We start from the raw sequence: 21,053 nt of genomic DNA, 5'->3' as shown, positions 1-21,053 counted from the left end.
TCCCGTCTAGAGCGCTCGCACTGCATGGCACACCCTGCCCCTAACCCTCCAGGGCACGTCCACAAACTCCCGTCTAGAGCGCTCGCACTGCATGGCACACCCTTGCCCCTAACCCTCCAGGGCACGTCCACAAACTCCCATCTAGAGCGCTCGCACTGCATGGCACACCCTTGCCCCTAACCCTCCAGGGCACGTCCACAAACTCCCATCTAGAGCACTCGCACTGCATGGCACACCCTGCCCCTAACCCTCCAGGGCACGTCCACAAACTCCCGTCTAGAGCACTCGCACTGCATGGCACACCCTGCCCCTAACCCTCCAGGGCACGTCCACAAACTCCCGTCTAGAGCACTCGCACTGCATGGCACACCCTGCCCCTAACCCTCCAGGGCACGTCCACAAACTCCCATCTAGAGCACTCGCACTGCATGGCACACCCTGCCCCTAACCCTCCAGGGCACGTCCACAAACTCCCATCTAGAGCGCTCGCACTGCATGACACACCCTGCCCCTAACCCTCCAGGGCACGTCCACAAACTCCCGTCTAGAGCGCTCGCACTGCATGGCACACCCTGCCCCTAACCCTCCAGGGCACGTCCACAAACTCCCGTCTAGAGCGCTCGCACTGCATGGCACACCCTGCCCCTAACCCTCCAGGGCACGTCCACAAACTCCCGTCTAGAGCGCTCGCACTGCATGACACACCCTGCCCCTAACCCTCCAGGGCACGTCCACAAACTCCCGTCTAGAGCGCTCGCACTGCATGGCACACCCTGCCCCTAACCCTCCAGGGCACGTCCACAAACTCCCGTCTAGAGCGCTCGCACTGCATGGCACACCCTGCCCCTAACCCTCCAGGGCACGTCCACAAACTCCCGTCTAGAGCGCTCGCACTGCATGGCACACCCTGCCCCTAACCCTCCAGGGCACGTCCACAAACTCCCGTCTAGAGCGCTCGCACTGCATGGCACACCCTGCCCCTAACCCTCCAGGGCACGTCCACAAACTCCCGTCTAGAGCGCTCGCACTGCATGGCACACCCTGCCCCTAACCCTCCAGGGCACGTCCACAAACTCCCGTCTAGAGCGCTCGCACTGCATGGCACACCCTGCCCCTAACCCTCCAGGGCACGTCCACAAACTCCCGTCTAGAGCGCTCGCACTGCATGACACACCCTGCCCCTAACCCTCCAGGGCACGTCCACAAACTCCCATCTAGAGCGCTCGCACTGCATGACACACCTGCCCCTAACCCTCCAGGGCACGTCCACAAACTCCCGTCTAGAGCACTCGCACTGCATGACACACCTGCCCCTAACCCTCCAGGGCATGTCCACAAATTCCCATCTAGAACACTCGCACTGCATGACACACCCTGCCCCTAACCCTCCAGGGCACGTCCACAAACTCCCGTCTAGAGCACTCGCACTGCATGACACACCTGCCCCTAACCCTCCAGGGCATGTCCACAAACTCCCGTCTAGAGCACTCGCACTGCATGACACACCTGCCCCTAACCCTCCAGGGCATGTCCACAAACTCCCGTCTAGAGCACTCGCACTGCATGGCACACCCTGCCCCTAACCCTCCAGGGCACGTCCACAAACTCCCATCTAGAACACTCGCACTGCATGACACACCTGCCCCTAACCCTCCAGGGCATGTCCACAAACTCCCGTCTAGAGCACTCGCACTGCATGACACACCTGCCCCTAACCCTCCAGGGCACGTCCACAAACTCCCGTCTAGAGCACTCGCACTGCATGGCACACCCTGCCCCTAACCCTCCAGGGCACGTCCACAAACTCCCGTCTAGAGCACTCGCACTGCATGATACACCTGCCCCTAACCCTCCAGGGCACGTCCACAAACTCCCGTCTAGAGCACTCGCACTGCATGGCACACCGTGCCCCTAACCCTCCAGGGCACGTCCACAAACTCCCGTCTAAAGCGCTCGCACTGCATGATACACCCTGCCCCTAACCCTCCAGGGCACGTCCACAAACTCCCGTCTAGAGCACTCGCACTGCATGACACACCCTGCCCCTAACCCTCCAGGGCACGTCCACAAACTCCCGTCTAAAGCGCTCGCACTGCATGATACACCTGCCCCCTAACTCTCCAGGGCACGTCCACAAACTCCCGTCTAGAGCACTCGCACTGCATGACACACTGCCCCCTAACTCTCCAGGGCACGTCCACAAACTCCCATCTAGAGCGCTCGCACTGCATGACACACCCTGCCCCTAACCCTCCAGGGCACGTCCACAAACTCCCGTCTAGAGCACTCGCACTGCATGACACACCTGCCCCTAACCCTCCAGGGCATGTCCACAAACTCCCATCTAGAGCACTCGCACTGCATGGCACACCCTGCCCCTAACCCTCCAGGGCACGTCCACAAACTCCCGTCTAGAGCACTCGCACTGCATGACACACCTGCCCCTAACCCTCCAGGGCATGTCCACAAACTCCCGTCTAGAGCACTCGCACTGCATGACACACCTGCCCCTAACCCTCCAGGGCATGTCCACAAACTCCCGTCTAGAGCACTCGCACTGCATGGCACACCCTGCCCCTAACCCTCCAGGGCACGTCCACAAACTCCCATCTAGAACACTCGCACTGCATGACACACCTGCCCCTAACCCTCCAGGGCATGTCCACAAACTCCCATCTAGAACACTCGCACTGCATGACACACCCTGCCCCTAACCCTCCAGGGCACGTCCACAAACTCCCGTCTAGAGCACTCGCACTGCATGACACACCTGCCCCTAACCCTCCTGGGCACGTCCACAAACTCCCGTCTAGAGCACTCGCACTGCATGACACACCTGCCCCTAACCCTCCAGGGCATGTCCACAAACTCCCGTCTAGAGCACTCGCACTGCATGGCACACCCTGCCCCTAACCCTCCAGGGCACGTCCACAAACTCCCATCTAGAACACTCGCACTGCATGACACACCTGCCCCTAACCCTCCAGGGCATGTCCACAAACTCCCGTCTAGAGCACTCGCACTGCATGACACACCTGCCCCTAACCCTCCAGGGCACGTCCACAAACTCCCGTCTAGAGCACTCGCACTGCATGGCACACCCTGCCCCTAACCCTCCAGGGCACGTCCACAAACTCCCGTCTAGAGCACTCGCACTGCATGATACACCTGCCCCTAACCCTCCAGGGCACGTCCACAAACTCCCGTCTAGAGCACTCGCACTGCATGGCACACCGTGTCCCTAACCCTCCAGGGCACGTCCACAAACTCCCGTCTAAAGCGCTCGCACTGCATGATACACCCTGCCCCTAACCCTCCAGGGCACGTCCACAAACTCCCGTCTAGAGCACTCGCACTGCATGACACACCCTGCCCCTAACCCTCCAGGGCACGTCCACAAACTCCCGTCTAAAGCGCTCGCACTGCATGATACACCTGCCCCCTAACCCTCCAGGGCACGTCCACAAACTCCCGTCTAGAGCACTCGCACTGCATGACACACTGCCCCCTAACTCTCCAGGGCACGTCCACAAACTCCTGTCTAGAGCACTCGCACTGCATGACACACTGCCCCCTAACTCTCCAGGGCACGTCCACAAACTCCTGTCTAAAGCGCTCGCACTGCATGACACACCCTGCCCCTAACCCTCCAGGGCATTTCTGGTCCCAAACCATAACGTCTCCAGGAAACTTGCCATCGTTTTCTCTAGGAACACGAGCATCCTGGAAATTAAATACAAACCTTCGCGCACTCCCGGAGAAGCAGCCCTGCGTTTCCCCTGCGTACAAGGCGAGTAACGCCAGGATTGGCTAGGCCTGTGCATTCAGCTGGGCATTCTCTTGAATCCCCCCCCCCTTGAGGTAACATGCCCCTCTGGTAAGTAACTTTGTAGAACCGAACCCTTCCAGTGACTCCCAGCCCATGCCTGCTGGCTTCTCCAGGGCTGGAGGTTCATCATGCTCAGTCAGATTCCAGTTTGCTTTACTGTTTGGAATACGGAGCATTAACTCATAGCAAAGTGCAGGGTATTTCTTAAGAGTGTTAGGGTGATGAACGGACTATGCCAGCTGGGCCAATCCTGGTTTTACGCCACTGCATCTATGAACTTGTCTTTCCAGTCTCTCCAAGAACAGACAAAGGAAACCCAGGCACCAGAAGAGACGAGAGCGCACTCTGCTCCACAAAGCAGCCCTCCCCTCCTCTATTCCGGCACATCCCCAAGAAAAGATGAAAATGAACCTGCTTCCGATCCACACATTTTCAAATATTTGTACTGGAAACCCAGAACTGCAGAACACAGGGTGAAATGCAAGCATGGTTTCAGCCTTTCCTCCTTCAGACGTCGATAACATGAAGGAACACAACTGTAACCAGAATACCTACGTACTAATATACCCCAATAACCTCTGGACATTATGTCACAATAACCTCTGTATTATAATCACAATAACCTTTGCAAGTTATCATACTATAATCTCTGAGGATTGTGTAACAATAACCTCCTTCATGTTATCTCACAATAATCTCTGCAAATTATGTGTATTAATTTCTGTGCACTGCACCACCATACTCAGTGTTATCTCATATCATTCCCTTCAGGTCATTTTACAATAATCTCTGCGTATTACATCACAATACATTCTGGGCATGGTGCGCCAGTAACCCGCACGTTAAGTCTGTAACACGTGCTGGAGGCGGGCACTGTGTACGCATGCCGGTGCACTCTGCTGCTGGGAGTCTGCCGTCTCCGACAATCAGCCACGCCTGTGGTCAGGGTACTCACTGTCCCAATGCCGTCCATCAGGGTCAGTAACGAGGCCACCACGCGCTTCTCCACTTCATTCTCAGCCGCTTCTCGCTTCGGACACAGCGCATCCAGCTCATCAATGAATATAATGGAGGGCCGGCTGAAAACGAGAACCTTTATTAAAGCGAACCTCTTGGGCACCGGAAGATCTAGTGCAATAGTGACAAACACTAATCTTCTGCCATTGGGGTGTACCAGTTTATTTATTACCTGCCTGATTCACCAGATCTCACAGCGTATTAGGCTACAAACCAAAACATTACAAAAACCATCCAGCAAAAATACTTTTCCTGACCTATAGATCACTCGAAAAAGTAGCAGCAACCTATGACTGGAGATCCCTCTCTCACTATACGCCTGCTCGTGTCAGCTGGAAGTACCTTCAACTCAACATCGCGCAGCTCACTAGGACCAGGAGGACCCTACACTATGGAACTGAGTGCCGCCACTACAGATCACAGTAACCTCGTAATGACGGCAGAAAAAGACCAAAGGCCCATCCAGGCTGCCCAGAAAGTTTCTTACGGTAGTAACTGCCGCTCCGTGCAGGTTACCTCCAAGCCTTATGTTAAGGAAAGTAAGTGCTGCCCCATGCCTTACGTTAAGTATATTAATTCTTGCAATGAAAACCAAGCAACTATCAAACCCATAACAAAATTACTGCTAGCAACATTTGTATGGGGAGAGCAGCCTTCCGCATAATTCAGACACTGCTGCTTGAATGGGCTTTGCTTTTGCGCTTGGCCGTAGAAAGAGTCCTGCGTTTTTCCCCTAATGCCTGCGTAGCAGAACCTCGCACCGTAAACGCTGGGGCCCCAGGGACTTCGGCATCAGCTGACCATAAACATCTGCACTTTATCTATGCTGCGTTTTTGCTTCTCTTAAAACACAGGGACTGGTAAACTGAAATCCCACCGATGCACCTGGCTAACATGCTCCGCTGCACCGTTAGATGCCCGCAGTTTCTCTTCTACCTTTTATGTAATCATTGCTTCCACTGTGCCTGTCTTGCAATTGCATTAACCCCTGCCCTGGTCTCCAGTCTGTCAATCTCACTATTGCACTGCATGTTACATCGTACTGAACTCTGCCGCTGTGCTAGCTGAATTGTCTGCACCGTGCTTTGAACTCGTTAGCTGCAAAGGCACGTCACGCAAATGCTGATGACAGGAACTGATCGCCACCACTCTCTAGCCCAGGGGTGGGCAATTCCAGTCCTCGAGGGCCACAAACCTGTCGAGGTTTTAGGATATCCTAATGAATATGCATGACATAGATTTGCATACAACTGAGGCAGAGTGCATGCAAATCTCTCTCATGCATATTCATTAGGGATATCCTGAAAACCCGACTGGTCTGTGGCCCTCAAGGACCGGAACTGCCCACCCCCTGCTCTAGCCCCTGATCACTGTAGCTTGCTGGTGGAAGTAATTATCTCTCAAAGTCCAAGAGAGGCCTCTGCCAAGTGGAATTTATCAATCGCCCCCTTTCCCTCGCCAAAAGTAAAAAAAAAAAAAAAAATGATTTCAGCTCACTCAGAGTCATTACCAACACATTCCTTTCCCAAAGATCTTTCATTTCTACATATCTGGAAGCAGGCATTACCGCAGGGAGGCTTCTGCAAATATCCGGCGCAGGCGAGCTTCCGTCTCTCCGTAGAACCTGCAGGGGACAGCGGGGATGTTACAAAAGCAGCTCTGGTGGCCGCGTGCTGCAGCTCAGTCTCACACTAGGAGGTGCGCTTTATCTTCCGGGGGGATATCCCTGGTGCAAGAGGGGGTGGATCTCCTGCTGCTCCCCGGGGGTGGCAGGCACTACCATGGGCTGCAGATGGGGGGGGAGGGGGGGGCTTGTGAACAGCTAACTTACATCGCAATACCCTCTATAAAGAACATCGGGATTTACAGTATCCCATTCCCTTTTCTCCCAAGTGCAAGCAGGAGCTTTAACGCTCAACCTGACGCCATGGAGGTTGCAAACCTTCTCTAGGTTTCCCGCGTCACAATAGTACCTTAAAGCTTTAAAGATACCCCAGGGAGAGGGTGGCTAAGCAGCCCCTGTGCTACCTACAGGCTCATCCCTCAGGGCCAGATTAGGGCCAACTGATGCCCTAAGCACAGCCCAACAATGGTGCCCCCCTCGGACCTGCCACTGCTTACTGACAAAACATTGAGACTCAATAAATGCTGAAGGTGAAACAGATTCAAAATTAAGTTTTCTTCCAGGCCATCCCCCACAACTATATTAAATATTAACTTGTTTTTACATTGTATTTAACACTGAATAGCAGTAAGCAAAATAAGCAAATTATTTACTTATAACAAGGGGGCAACATTGCTGGGCTGTGCTTATTTTGCTTAATGGTTAATCCAGGGCTGACATCACTGGTTCTCAAACCTGCATATGCAAATTTCTCCAATGCCTATTCATTGTGGATGTCCTGAAACCCAGACTGGCTGTGAAAGCACAAGGAAAGTTTTGGGACCGACTGACTTATAGGAACTACGCTGGGCTCTGTACCCATCAGATCTCAGGCGCTAGGCAGACAGGTCTGGTCCGTAAGTAGAAGGGAGAACTGTGCCAGGGACTGCAGAGAGTTACGCTTCCCGGAGGCACCTTCCCGCTGAGCCAGTACCCATCACCTATAAGGGAAGTAACATAGAGGTCACGAGTAGCCAGCAGGCCATCGCTCTCCAGAAACCAACCGGGATGATGCCAGCAGGTCGACAGTCACCTGGCACTGTCCAGCAAGATCAGGGAGCCTAGGCAGCCAGATGTAAGGGCAATAGCCGCACTAGTTTTGCTAACTGCTTAGGTTATTACACATCTTGGTGGTAAGACATGGAGTGGGGAACTGCTGGGCGATAGATTAAGTCTGGGATCTGGTTTGCTCATTTATCCAGGATGGTAGAAAACCAGAGAGGAAAAAACCAATAAAATCTGACTTCAATAAGAAGTTATAACCCACAAGTGCTCAAGCTTCAATGGATGGAAGCAGCGTGGACTGGAATTAATGGACAGAATACATAGGGTAATTGGTCATTACCTCTTGTCGTCCTCTATGGCAGGGCATTAGGGGACATTCTTCCTTTAAAGCCAATTCTAGACCAATGCCCCTGCACAGTACTGGGGAATTACATTCCCTTTGAGTCACTACTAAGTCAACTGCCCAGCCTAGTGTTAAGGACGTCTCTCTCCTCTGACCCAGTACTGAGCCATCGCCCCGACCTCAATGTCAGGGAGGGCACCCTTTGCTTTGGAGCCTGAACTGATCTCCGGTCAGTAAAATGTGTTCCTCACTGCCTCCTCAGGATCCAAGAGCGCAGAATCTCTCAGCTCCGCTCCACCAAACGAAGCAGAGACTCAGCGAGCCAGAGACCGCGGACGTAGCTGGGTTACACTTACTTGCTCATGATCTCTGGCCCATTAATGACCGAAACGTGGGCTCCGACTTCATTTGCCACGGCTCTGGCTATCATGGTCTTGCCTGTCCCTGGAGGACCGTACAGCAATATCCCCCTGGGAGGAGGAATTCCTTCAAAAAGCAAAACATGCAACAAATTAGTGACCGATTATCTTCACCTTTCATTCCAAAGCAGTAAATCTGTAAAAGTGCAGGGTGAGGCCATGGGAGGTGCTCAGACCCAAAGACACAGAGCAGGGGGTACACACTGCACTTCCAATGGGGGCCTTCTATTTGACACCCATGGCAAAGCTCTTTCGAAAATCAAAGATGACAATTAATTACCGCGTCAGAGAGATACTCACGTACAACGTGCTACTGATTCATCCATGGCATTGATAAACCACGATATCTGACAGGACAGAGCAGAGCGCCATGTGACTAATTCTCCGAATAGTATAGGATTAAGAGGGCTGGGGGCTTTCAGTATGGTGAGGGAAAAGGTAATCGCTTACCGGTAAGCCTTGTTCTCGGATGACAGAAGTACGAGGAACTAGAAGTCACACACATGGGTCAACTTGAGGCTCAGCCCTGAGGGCATCTCTCTTCGATACCTTTGCAAACACTATATAGTGTTAAAATGAGAAGGGTTTGCCTTTTTGTGGAGAACACTACCACCTGCAGAAGAGTGGATGCGCTTGAGGAGCAGCCGGAATGGGAAGATAATAATTTATCTTATTAAGATAAATATTAGTTTTTACCTTTTTTGTTACCTATCCACTTGTTAATTGTAAACCGACATGATGCGATATCTATTGTGAATGCCGGTATAGAAAAACTTAAAATAAATAAATAAATAAATAAGCGATCTAAGAAAGCTTGAGAAGTGGTCGAATGCCTAGCAGTTAGGACTCAATTCAAACAAGGGCAGAGTCGTGCCCTTGGGATGCAGTATACAACGAGAAACGGAGGCACCGACCAGGACAGCAACCTCAGGGTAAAAGAGCCTGATAATATCGAGATAGTGAAAGAGGCACTGGCCAGAGCGATGCTGGGGAGCATAGCATTAATAATGCCTCTGTGCTGGTCGTTAGCAAGACCTCGCCTAGAATACTGCGTTCAGGTCAGGAGGCCGTATCTGAAAACGGCAGAGAGAGGATCGGGGCAGGCCAGAGAAAGGCTACCAAAATGGTGCAGTGTCAGACTTAAAGCCCTTAACACGTGACCCCCAAGAAGAGAGAAGAGGCGGGGGGGGGGGGGATATGATACAGACGTTTACATACCTGAAAGGTTGTTAATAATGCACGAGGAACATTTTGACGAGAATGGAAGTTATGGAACTAGGAGTCGTGATAGGAAACTAAGGGGGTGGACTCAAGAACAACTTCAGGAGATGTTTTCTCGGGAAGGGTGGTGGACGCCTGAAATGCCCTCCCTTAAGAGGTGGTAGAGGCAAAAATGATGGCAGAATCCAAAAGGGCTTGGAATAAACACTGAGGAACTCTACTGGTAAGGTGGTCGAAGGCTGGGACTTTATTGTTTACTTTGGCTGTTCCTTGCATTTTTTGAGCTTTTACCACAGCCTCACTAACAAAGCTGTGGGAATTATCACAAAACCTGGCATGACCACACAGAAGGGGAGCAGAGTGCTTTGTTTCTTTCAAAACCAATACACTTAAGCCAAGCTGAAGGTGGCAAAGCCTGAACTGGAAGGCCTCGAAAGGGTATGGGCAGAAGGAGGATGGGAAAAATGGACTGTGTGCCAAAAACCTCACCTGGAGCAGCATTGTGTGCAGTCCTGGAGGCCGTACTGCCGAAGAGGATATGAGGAGTAGAGGCAGCCCAGAAACATGAGGGCAGAAGGAGACCGGATGGCCTATCTAGTTTGCCCATCCACACCCAACTGCTCAGCCTTACAATCCCTACCCCTCCCTCAGAGATCCCCTGTATTTATCCCGTGCTTTCCTGAATTCAGATACTGTCCTTGCTTCCACCATCTCCACCAGGAGGCCGTTCCACGCATCCACCACCCTTCTCTGTAAAGAAATATTTCCTAAGATTACTCCTGAGTCTGCCCTTTTTTCACCCTCATCCCACAACCCCTCGTTCTAGAGCCTCCTGTGCATGGCAACCTCTAAGGTATTTAAATGTCTCTGTCCTATCTCGCCTTTTCTCTAGGGTGTACATGTTCAGATCTTTAACTCTGTCCCCATACCAGATGGTGCAGTATCTGTACCTAAAGTCCTATGGTACGAGCTTTAAGGACCCGAGACGAGACAGAGGGACAGGAGAGAGATATTCCAGTACCTCAAAAATATAAAAAGCACAAGGGACAACTATTTTTCACTGAAAAGCATGCTCTAAAAAAATCATATGAGGAGGCTTCAAGGGGGTAAAACCAGGAGTAACATCAGAAGACATTTCTTCTGAAAAGCTGCTGCTGGAGGTAGAAACAGTAACAGAATTCAAGAAATCCTGGAATAAGCACAGAGGGTCCCTGGCTGCAAAGAAAGCAAAACTCAAACTTGCTGAGGTATATGAGAGAAAGAAACCTGCTCTGCACCTTGGAAAGAAGTTACCCATGTGTTCTGCTGTCCACAGAGAATACCTGTCACAGATAAGCACGTTTGTTTTGCTACCTTGGATAAAACCAACCTTTCAGGAAGTTTAGATTCTAAAATGGAGGAATTTTTCTAAACTGAAAAGTCAGAACTTCACTTTCTAACTCTCACATTTAGAGACAGAGTACAGTTGTGAAGACCTAGTTGGCAGTTGGAAGAGAGAATAACTTAAATATGGCTGGATAGCAATTAGGGGGGATGCTTCTGGGGTACCCCAAAGGTGACAGAGAAAGTGCGTAGGAGTCTTTATTTCCCCATATCTGGCCTAAGCTAAAATGGCCAGGACGGCTCAATGCCCTAAATGTAATATAGGACTTGGCACATTCGGGCACATGTTTGGGACTTGTGACAAGATACAGGGTTATTGGGAGGAGAATAAGTAACTGGACAAAAGATGAATCTCAGGGTCGAGGTAGGGATTTTTGATAATCCCTTATTAGGAGTAAAGCGGAGAGGTCCAAGATTGAGGATCCCGAAGGCTTATTTACAGGGGGGAAAAAAAAAGAATACTGATGGCTTGAAGAAGGGAATGGTAAATAAAACGGAAAATGTCATAATGCCTCTGTATCGTTCCATGGTGAGACCGCACCTTGAATACTGTGTACAATTCTGGTCACCGCATCTTAAAAAAGATATAGTTGCGATGGAGAAGGTACAGAGAAGGGCAACCAAAATGATAAAGGGGATGGAGCAGCTCCCCTATGAGAAAAGGCTGAAGAGGTTAGGACTTTTCAGCTTGGAGAAGAGACGACTGAGGGGGGATATGATAGAGGTGTTTAAAATCATGAGAGGTCTAGAACGAGTAGATGTGAATCGGTTATTTACACTTTTGGATAATAGAAGGACTAGGGGGCACTCCATGAAGTTAGCAAGTAGCACATTTAATACTAATCAGAGAAAGTTCTTTTTCACTCAGCGCACAATTAAGCTCTGGAATTTGTTGCCAGAGGATGTGGTTAGTGCAGTTAGTGTAGCTGGGTTCAAAAAAGGTTTGGATAAGTTCTTGGAGAAGTCCATTAACTGCTATTAATCAAGTTTACTAGGGAATAGCCACTGCTATTAATTGCATCAGTAGCATGGAATCTTCTTGGTGTTTGGGTAATTGCCAGGTTCTTGTGGCCTGGTTTGGCTTGATGGACCATTTGCCTGACCCAGCATGGCAATTTCTTATGTTCTTAAATCAACTATGTTCTATACAAGAGTGGGCAATACCTGTCCTCGCGGTTCACCAAGCAATCAGGTTTTCAGAATATCCCTAATGAGTGCTCATGAGATAGATCTGCATGCACACCGCATCAACTGTATGTCTCAACTACATCGCATCAACTACAGTCTCTCTCATGCATATTCATTAGGGAGCCCTGAAAACCCGACCAGGTGGTGGCCCTCAAGAAGAATTGGCCACCCGTGGTCCATGGTATTGCACCAGGAATGAATTTGGGCACACTAGATAAGCCTCAGAGTCCTATTCTGTTTTTATGTAGGCCAAAATAGTGCAAACACTGAACTCTAACAGGAGGGCATTGTCAAGGGAATCTGACTGATGAATGTGCTCCTGGTGAAATTCAGTGCCACTGAGAAATCACAATTGTCGCAGAATTCATTATCGGCCCCCGTGAGCTGGAAGGAGGACAAAGGTGTGACAGCCCAGCCCATGCAGGCACAAACAGGAAGAGGAGGTGGAGTTACCCAGAAGGAGGGAAAGAGAGAGTGGATGGGTAAAGCTTGAAAGGAAGGAGAGAGCGAGTGCATGGAGAGATGATTTGGGTTTTGGAGGGACATGAGTCGAGGAGTAGGGTTTGGGCAGGAAGTTTTGAGTTGTTGGGTGTGGCCTAGGGCGGGGAGAATGAGTTAAGGGGCCAAGCCTGAGAGAGTGATGGAGGGATGGAGGAGAGAGAGTAGGTGGGTGCACTGGGCTTGGGGACTGAAGACAGTGGAGGGGTCAGGATGGTCCACAGCCTTACGGGTGCACTTACAAAGGCCCTCCTGGGAGAATCTGCATTGTTCAGTAATTATTTAGAACAAGATTACTGCTCAGACAGTGATGATATTGTGCTATAAAATATGCAGAAGTTGAAAATATTGTGCACAGTACTCTTCTGGGACTACCTGCTTCAGCCTTGCAAGTCTCATCTAATAACCTGGGACTCGATAAGTCCTTCTAAAGCAAGTCCTGCCAGGGCACTGGCCGCTAAGAGAGTCAAAAGAAAGAGCTGGGTGGACTTTCTATGGGCTCTCACCTGTTCCAGATAGTTGACAGCTCTCTTACACTCCAGTATGTAAAGGGCAGTCTCTCTCTTACAGGTTTATTTGTTTTATATACCCTCATTCAGTATTCTATCACATTAAACTAAGAAAACTTGAAAACTGGCCGAAAAACCTAACCTGAGAGACCACAGAGGAGGAAGGACAGGGCAAGCAGGAAAGTCTGACTAGCAAAACATTTTTGGAAAACAGGTCCAAAGATCCTTCTGTGGCCTAAAACGGCAGCAGCAAAGGTCTGGTGGACGTCCTCCTCTGAAAACAGAACAGCAGTGGAAAAGCACGGTGCATGCTGAGAAGCGGATAAGAAGCGCTCGGCTTAGCCAGGTCGCAGGTCACACGGCCCGTGCGTTGCCCACTGCATCTGCTGCTGGTCCGAGAGGCAGAGCACTCTGCATGGCAGCCTCCTGTGTAGCCTGGGGGAGGGATGGGGCTGCATGTGCAGGGAAATGCTTCGTTCAGCTTTACTTCTCATTGCTCCCCCTCGTGGTGTGTCCCCGTCACCAGCCAGGGGCGAGTCACAGGAGCCTCGCTGGGAACGCTTCTGCTATGGTCCCTGGAAGTGGACTGAGGTCACCAACTCATGTCCCCTAGGCCTACACCTAAGCTGGGAACTGAACTTACTTAATGCTAAAAATCAGAGGTTTGCACAGGACAGGTTGAAGAAAACTTGCTATTCAATGCCAGTTGAACTACGGCAAGAGGAATGCATCAAATCGTTCAAGCGGAAGCTCAAGACCTGGCTCTTCACCAAGGCATACACCTAATTTCTCCCTCCTCTCTACTGCCCACCCTTCCTCTCCTCTGCCCCCCTCTTCTGGTCCTCCTTCCACTCACTTCGCCCTTCTCCTACCTTTTTCTCACCCCTTCCCTCTGCTCATCACTCCCCCCTCTCCTCCTAGCACTCCTAAATTGTTTATCTCTTAGTGTCTTCCTTTTGTACATATGTATATAATTACAAACCTAGTTGAGTATTTAATGCAGTTTTCCCCTTGTTCACACCCTCATTTATTCATTTGTTAACTTGTTTTATTTGTTCAATGTAAAGCGCCATGCTTGGCGTTTGTTTGTGTTACACTGTAAACCGATGTGATATCCTGGATGAATGTCGGTATATAAAAAAAAATTTTAAATAAATATTCAGACATTCGCAGGCAGCTTACCGTAGCTCCTAAACAGCTCCGGTTGTTTTAGAGGCAGCTCGATGGTTTCTCGGATGGTTTTCAGCTGGCAGCTCAGACCTCCTATCATATCATAACTAACTTCACTTCTGCCGGGGAGTTCCTCTCCCTTCTTCAGTTTAGTTGCCATGAAATTGATCTTGGTTCTTACAGAAATGCTGTAGTAGACCGCAGGGCTGCAATCTGCCACATCTTTGGCAGGCTGAAGCATCATCCCGTGCACCTTGCCCTCCTCTTCTTGGCCAGACCGAGAGCTCTGTGGGGGCTCTGCCACCTCTTTCACCGTGAAGGCTTCCCTTTCGGCACTGGGGTCTAGCGATTCGCCAGGCTCCTCGCACTCCCGTGGCGTGCTGGTGCAGGCACCATTCGGGCTCTCTCCGATGTCCAGCTGGCTGAGCTGCGAGCACAGGTTCGGGCCGCTGGCGTCCAGGCTCGGTTCCTGTGGGTCGCTGTACGCGGCGTCACCCGGTGCTACCCACGGGGCACCGTCGCTTCCTCTCACTCCTCCGTCTAGGGCTGGCTCCTGCAGGTCGCTGTCCGGGGTCTCACACGGCACTGCCTGCGTGGCACCGTCACTTCCTCTCACCCTGGTCACCATCAGACTGCAGGGTCTGCCGAGGAACGCCAGGCTCAGGAGATTGCCGGGCAAAACTATCTTCCCATCTGCATAAGATTTATTACAAAAAATAAAAGGGAGAACATTATTTTGCCAGCAGTACTACACCAACATTAATGTAGTCAGGCTTTGAACACTGGAATTTGGCAGAGACTCTCTCCAAGGTGGCAGCCAGGAGAAAGGGTCTGTGCAACCCTCGTGTCTATGATGAATGTCCTTTACGTGAGCCGCTTAGGGATTTTAAGTGGGTTATAAATAAAGAAACCAGAAACCATAACAGCTTCTCCTTATACAGGGAAGTGCTGCCTGGAAAACGTCCTGGTCATCTTAAGATGTCATCACGCTATGCTGTGAAAACCTCTTAGAATGACCTTCTCACAGCACCTCTACCCCACATCTGATGTATTCAGGGCATGAGAGTTTAGGGCCAAGGGTGGTTTACACTCACCAGACTTCTAAGGATGCCAGGAGGGAAGGGGGACGAAAAAGGCAATTGGTATTTTCTGGGGCCCCCTACGGCGCTACAAATTGCCAGGTAGATGCCACCAGCAAAGTGACGTGAACAGAGACCCACAGATTCTGGATGACGTCGGAGCAAACGTAAATTCCCGGCACTCCGGTGTGCAAGAATGCCTCCGTTTCTTTCCCCCTCTCCCCCCTCAGGTCTGCTCGAGCTCCTCCTCACGGTCAAGCATCCACTTACCCTCCCTGCAGTGGTGCAGCAGGCCCCATCCTCATCAAGCCTTTGCTCTTTTTTTTTTTTATTAACCCCTGACTTTGCCCCCCCTCTCTCTGCCTCGTACATCTAGAACGAGAGCGAGTACTGCTCAAGATGTATAGCTAAATACAAAACCGGTAAAAAAAAAAGAAAACACACACTAGTTCACATATCAAACTGAAGAAAATTTAGGAGAAAATCAATGTACGTGCAACAATCAAAGGTGAAGCAGCTATCTGAAAGAATATCTCACTGCCCACGCCTTACGCAAAACTGAGGAGCTTTCTCCGCACATCCTCCTGTCCCCGGCTCTCCGTTATTGTTCATTACTGCTCCTAATACTCCAGATGCGGTCTCACTAACAAAACCCCGTGCAGAGCTATTAACCACCACCACCACCTTATTTCTTCCCGTTACACCTCTCCCTGCACGCCCTCACGCCCTTCCAGAAGTGCCATGCCGGGCCCGTCCAAGGTCCAGCGAGCCCAGCATCCTGTCTCCGACAGTGGCCAGCCCGGGTCACCAGTACCCGGCAGATCCTCAATAGTCTCTCTCTTTCCCAAGTCTACCTGGGACCACGTCCCCTGGCAACAGATTCCACAGCTTGAACTGTGCGCCGAGTGAAAGAATACGTCCCGTGGTCTGCTTTAAATCTGCCGCTTGCTGGCTCTGGCCACCGCCCTGTCGCACTGTTTTGCACCCTTGAGGACATCAGATATGACCACCCTGGGAGTTCTGCTGGTTTGAGGTGACTGTTTTTATCCTCACTGACCCCCCACCCTTCCATTGAAGAAATATTTATTGACATTGCTCCCGAGTCTGCCCCACACTGTGACCTCTTGTTCTAGAGCATTCTTTCCCCTGAAAAAGGTTTATTTCTTGTGCCTTATTCCATCATATCCCCGCCACTTTCCTCTTCTCTAGGGTCCTTCCGTCTCATTTCTTATGGCTTTTGCACTAACTGCGTCTTGTATATAACCTTTTGGAGATAAGTCCTCCAGCACTGGGCATGGTGTTCCAGGTGAGGTTTCACCAAGGGCCTGTACAGAGCCATTATCAGCTCCTTTCTTCTGCTGTTACCAATCTCCCTAAGCTCCCTGGTGTCTCCCCTGGCTCTGTGCTCTGTCTCATCACAGTGCTTTGCTACCTTGACATCAGACACAATCACCCGGAGGTCTCTCTCCTGGTTGAAGCCATGCAGATGGCCAGGAACAGCAGAGGGCGTGCAGCACACAATCCCAGCCGGTTATCCGTGGGACGCCTGGTATCAGGTTGGCACAGAGGGATTTTTGCATTCTTTGAGGGCGTGCCGACTGGTCTGCTGTTCCTTACCATCCAAGAGGCACACGACTGGATGGCTGTTGTGGCTGTCGTGGGACTGCCACCTGCAAGACCTTCAGTTTGCTATGTGATCTATTTTCTGGATGTGTCACATCCTTGCCGGTTTTCTCTTTGATTTATGGTGCGTAATTTATAGATACGGATCGCTGCACACCATCATGCATGGTAAACCCAGCCTCCCATCTGCCAAAAGCAGGCAAAATAAGCAGCAACTATAACTGGGTAAAAGCTGTAAAGTGCTTGGGATGAGAGCACTGAGAGAAATAAGGTGCAATGCTTCATATGCAGGAATTTCACCAGCACACAATAAAGGTGACATAAGTGGGTTTTACAGCCCGCCCTCCTCCTCGTGCCCAGGGAAAACCATGGCAAGCTCCCTGCATACACACCCTGCAGTGTTGGTGGAGGAACCCCAGACGCTGCCACGGGAGAGACCTGGGTTGCTTTCTTGAGTCCGGTTTCTGTCCCTCGGCCCTGGTGGGAATGCTGTAGAGGCAGCACTCACAGACCCCAGGGGGTTGCTGCTACCACACAATGGTGACACACCTGGTGACCGGTTTCAGGGCCCGCGGGGAGCCGTGATCTGTCACGCAGATGACCGGGCTGGACAGAAAGTGGGGGAGAAGGTTAAAAACCCGGGGTAGTTATGAAGGAAGGCTACTGGCACCGCAGAAAGCTCAAAGGGACAGGAGGGAACTATCAGGTCAAAAAAAAAAAATTGGGCAGTTGTGCATCCTCCCTTCTGTCCAATCGTGGCCCTCAAATTCCAGGGTCTCACTGTACATCCCGCGTGCAACGTGAGACTCGCGCAGAGTGCATTACACCCCTGTGCCGCACACCCTGCGCTTCCCAAATGTGGCACAGGGAGCTGAACCAGGCATCTCTCTTTCTACAAGGAAAAGCAGGCCAACTGTTCCATCTTGTTTTACTGCCTGCTCAGCGCACTGCGACGACCTCAGGCACAATTAAAGCCGTCCTATCCTGGGTTACCGAGGGCCTGTCTCTGTGCACAAATAGCAGTGCCGGAGTTTCCCCAGCTCACTCCTTTCCGTACAGAATTGCATGCTTTTATTTAAACCAATGGGTCCTGCCGCAGTCTGCATACCCTGGAGCTCTCGTTAACTGAGCAGACCCGAGATGCAAGGCAGAACACGAGGACACTTACCAAAATGCCTGAGGAGAAAAGCGGCGAGCTCTTCCGTGTTGATGCAGTCGTCTCTGCGCCTGTCGTGATTGAAAAGAACAGAGCAGCGCATTAAATGCTCAGCCACGGCTGGGCTGGTGTTTCAAACGGTAAGCTCGGATGCAATCCTTTAATAGCACTTTAGGAACCCTCCTCTGAACTGTTTCACCCTCTGAATGTCCTTCTAAAGGTGCAGCTTCCAGAACGGGACCCAGGACTCAAGATGGGGCATGACTGGTGACCTGTACAAGGGCAACATCAGCCATTAAGTCTCCCGTGCCCTCATTACCCTGACGGGCTGCCTTCAGGTCCCCTGAGGTAACGCAGATCATACCCTGGAGTTACTGAACTCCTGACGTGTGCCCGGCAGGAGCCTTCCTAGGAGAAGCCTTGCTGTCTGGCATCCTGCATCCCGTACTCTGCTTCCCTCAGAGTGCTGCACTCTCTTTTTTGTTTAGACAAATGAGGATATGCTTGTCTGCCGCTTCCTTTTTCTCACTTTAGTGTAACAGGGCTTCTCCGCTACTGGCTGTTGCTACAGCAGGTAGGTTTCAGTCCACATCCAGGAGACAGAAGTCACCTACAAGCATGTCACCTTGATGTCTCATCTACCTCTCTTCCTGAAGAAGCAGTCTGTATAATACTCCATCTACTCAGAATTTCTTTTAGCTTTTTCCAGGGAGACCCACGGCAATTCATCTTCTCCCTGCCCACCCGTTATTTTAGGGGCGGGCAGGGAGAAGATGAACCATGTCCAGGTTCATGAGAAGATGAACCATGTCCAAGTCCAGGTGAACCATGACCACCCCTGATGGTCATGGTTCACCTGGACTTCACAGGACACCTAGGCCACTAGAATCACTCAGCCTTCATCCTCAGGCCGTCACATTAATATTATGCAGCCTTGGTCCGCATTTGGCAACACCTCCCACCCAATGAACTCTTAAAAGGAGTCATCTCACTGTAGTGACACCCACAGCAATACAGGGCTAGTGATAAAATCAGTGAAAAGGTAACCAAGCAAAGACAAATGCTTTAAGATGCAAGCCTTCACAACTACCGAAGACCTCATTAGTCTGGAAAGCTTGCAGTTTTAAAGCACTTGTCAGCCAGAGAAAGTCCGCAGCTCAAGCCAACTGCTTGGTTGGTTGCCTTTTAAAATATATATTTTCATTGGCTGACTCGTGCAGTACTCACTTCCCAGAATTGTAAGTATAATATGCAAGCTCTTAGGAATCCTCCATACCTCAGAGAGAGATCTACTTCTTCTGCCTGCAGCACCGCAGCAGTCAGAGGCTGTGCCAGGACACCAGCCCCGGGTTTCACTTGCAGGCTTTTCTGGGTCATTGTGCTCAGGCCGACTTTGCCCATGGGGAATCCAGAGACCGGCCATGCGGTACAGACCTGCCAGAAAGAACAAGGACCAGCACGTTGTTTCATACAAGGACCAAGCCGGGCAATTATGCTCTCTCCCCCTTACCCCTAAGAAAATCATTAGCATTCATGGTGCGGAGGAAAGGGTTTGTGCATCCGTTCTCCAAGGAAGATTCCTTTAAATGTTCACTAACTGCAATACAGCAAGCACAGGTGCTACTTTGTGTCTATTGATATGGTTAGCTTTTACTGTTTTTCTAGATGATTTCATCATTTCATGTGTTTAATTTGCATTTTATGGTTATTGGGCTTATTGAATAATTATTTGTTTTAATGTCTGCTTGGATTTCATTCTTTGTTGTGATCTATGGTATTTTATTGCATTTAGTCTTCAGCAAGAAAAAAAAAACAAATACTGTAATATCCTTGACACATGTGTCTGGAAAGCAAGGAAATTGTATCAGACTTTCACACTGGACACTCTTCATTCGCATGACTTGAATCTTTCAGTATTTCTATGCCCAACTTAAAAACAGATAATAGTTTGAGTGATCGTGCGAGCTTGTGACCAATACAGTTACTGGAGCATTTATGAACAAGGCTGGGTATTGGTTTATTGGATGAAACAGTGCATGGTACATGATTGATGTGTGGTGGTGCACCATTGTGTGCTGGTGATCTTACAGCTTTTGTATGATGAGTGTTTTATATTAGCCATATGCGTGTTTATGGTAGGGTTGGACACATCCACAAGTCAGCATTTCTAATTACTCGTACGGATGCTTTCCTACGTAGACTATGTCTGTGGGCTCTATTTATGAGAAAAGTAGAACCCAAATGAATTCCAACTGAGAAGATGAGCTTAGTTGTGATTTGGGTTAGTTGATAATAAAACTTAGCAACTGCAACAAATGGATGGTGACTTGAATCCATTTGTTTACCCTCGACCAAGCTGTGCTCTCAATCAGAAAATCGCTCTAGCTGAGTAAAATATGACCCCTAGTTTGCATAGATAAACCATAACAGCAGATGGGCATTTGGTGAATCCTCATGGCGTTGATGAAAGGCCAAAAGACAGGATGCAATACTGAAGGTATAGTGCACCTTCCACAAATCTAAGATGCATCTTGTGACTTGGATATATATGTAGGGATCTCGACTTTAATTAGGAGATACCATTGGTGTGGGGAGAGACATAATAGCAATATTTAGGTATACAGCTCCCCCATGAAGAAGACTCAGAACCAATGTCATGAAGTATTTCTTCACGGAGAGGATGGTGGATGCCTGGAACGCCCTTCTGGAGGAAGTGATGAAGACCAAAACTGTGAAGGACTTCAAAGGGGCGCGAGATAAACACAGTGGATCCATAAAGTCTAGAGGATATGAATGAAGAGTGGGTGGCTTGCAGGGAATGACAGCTACTACCTGTGATTAATACCCTTATTCAATAAAACATACACACGGTTAATGCGGCTCAAACATTGCTCTATGCTTCAACGGCAAGAGGAAATATGGAAAAAAGGATTTGCATTCACAAAAAAGC

At 50.2% G+C, this 21,053-nt stretch overlaps 1 protein-coding gene across 1 annotated transcript in view; it reads right to left on the bottom strand.

The window, feature by feature from the left end:
* The window catches only part of SPATA5 (spermatogenesis associated 5), a 494,680-nt gene that overhangs the window by 455,316 nt on the left and 18,311 nt on the right, over nucleotides 1-21,053 (bottom strand). The window contains exons 2-7 of the mRNA XM_029587990.1: nucleotides 19,380-19,537; nucleotides 18,116-18,174; nucleotides 14,258-14,938; nucleotides 8,214-8,343; nucleotides 6,414-6,470; nucleotides 4,785-4,908 (exon numbers count right to left, since the gene is read on the bottom strand). Coding sequence (XP_029443850.1) covers nucleotides 4,785-4,908; nucleotides 6,414-6,470; nucleotides 8,214-8,343; nucleotides 14,258-14,938; nucleotides 18,116-18,174; nucleotides 19,380-19,504 — 1,176 coding nt within the window. The 5' untranslated portion in view covers nucleotides 19,505-19,537. The remainder of the gene's footprint in view (nucleotides 1-4,784; nucleotides 4,909-6,413; nucleotides 6,471-8,213; nucleotides 8,344-14,257; nucleotides 14,939-18,115; nucleotides 18,175-19,379; nucleotides 19,538-21,053) is intronic.

Source organism: Rhinatrema bivittatum, chromosome 1, assembly GCF_901001135.1.
Source record: "Rhinatrema bivittatum chromosome 1, aRhiBiv1.1, whole genome shotgun sequence".
NCBI lineage: Eukaryota > Metazoa > Chordata > Amphibia > Gymnophiona > Rhinatrematidae > Rhinatrema > Rhinatrema bivittatum.
The sequence above is the reverse complement of the archived record's forward strand: the minus strand, read 5'-3'. Positions and strand labels throughout refer to the sequence as shown.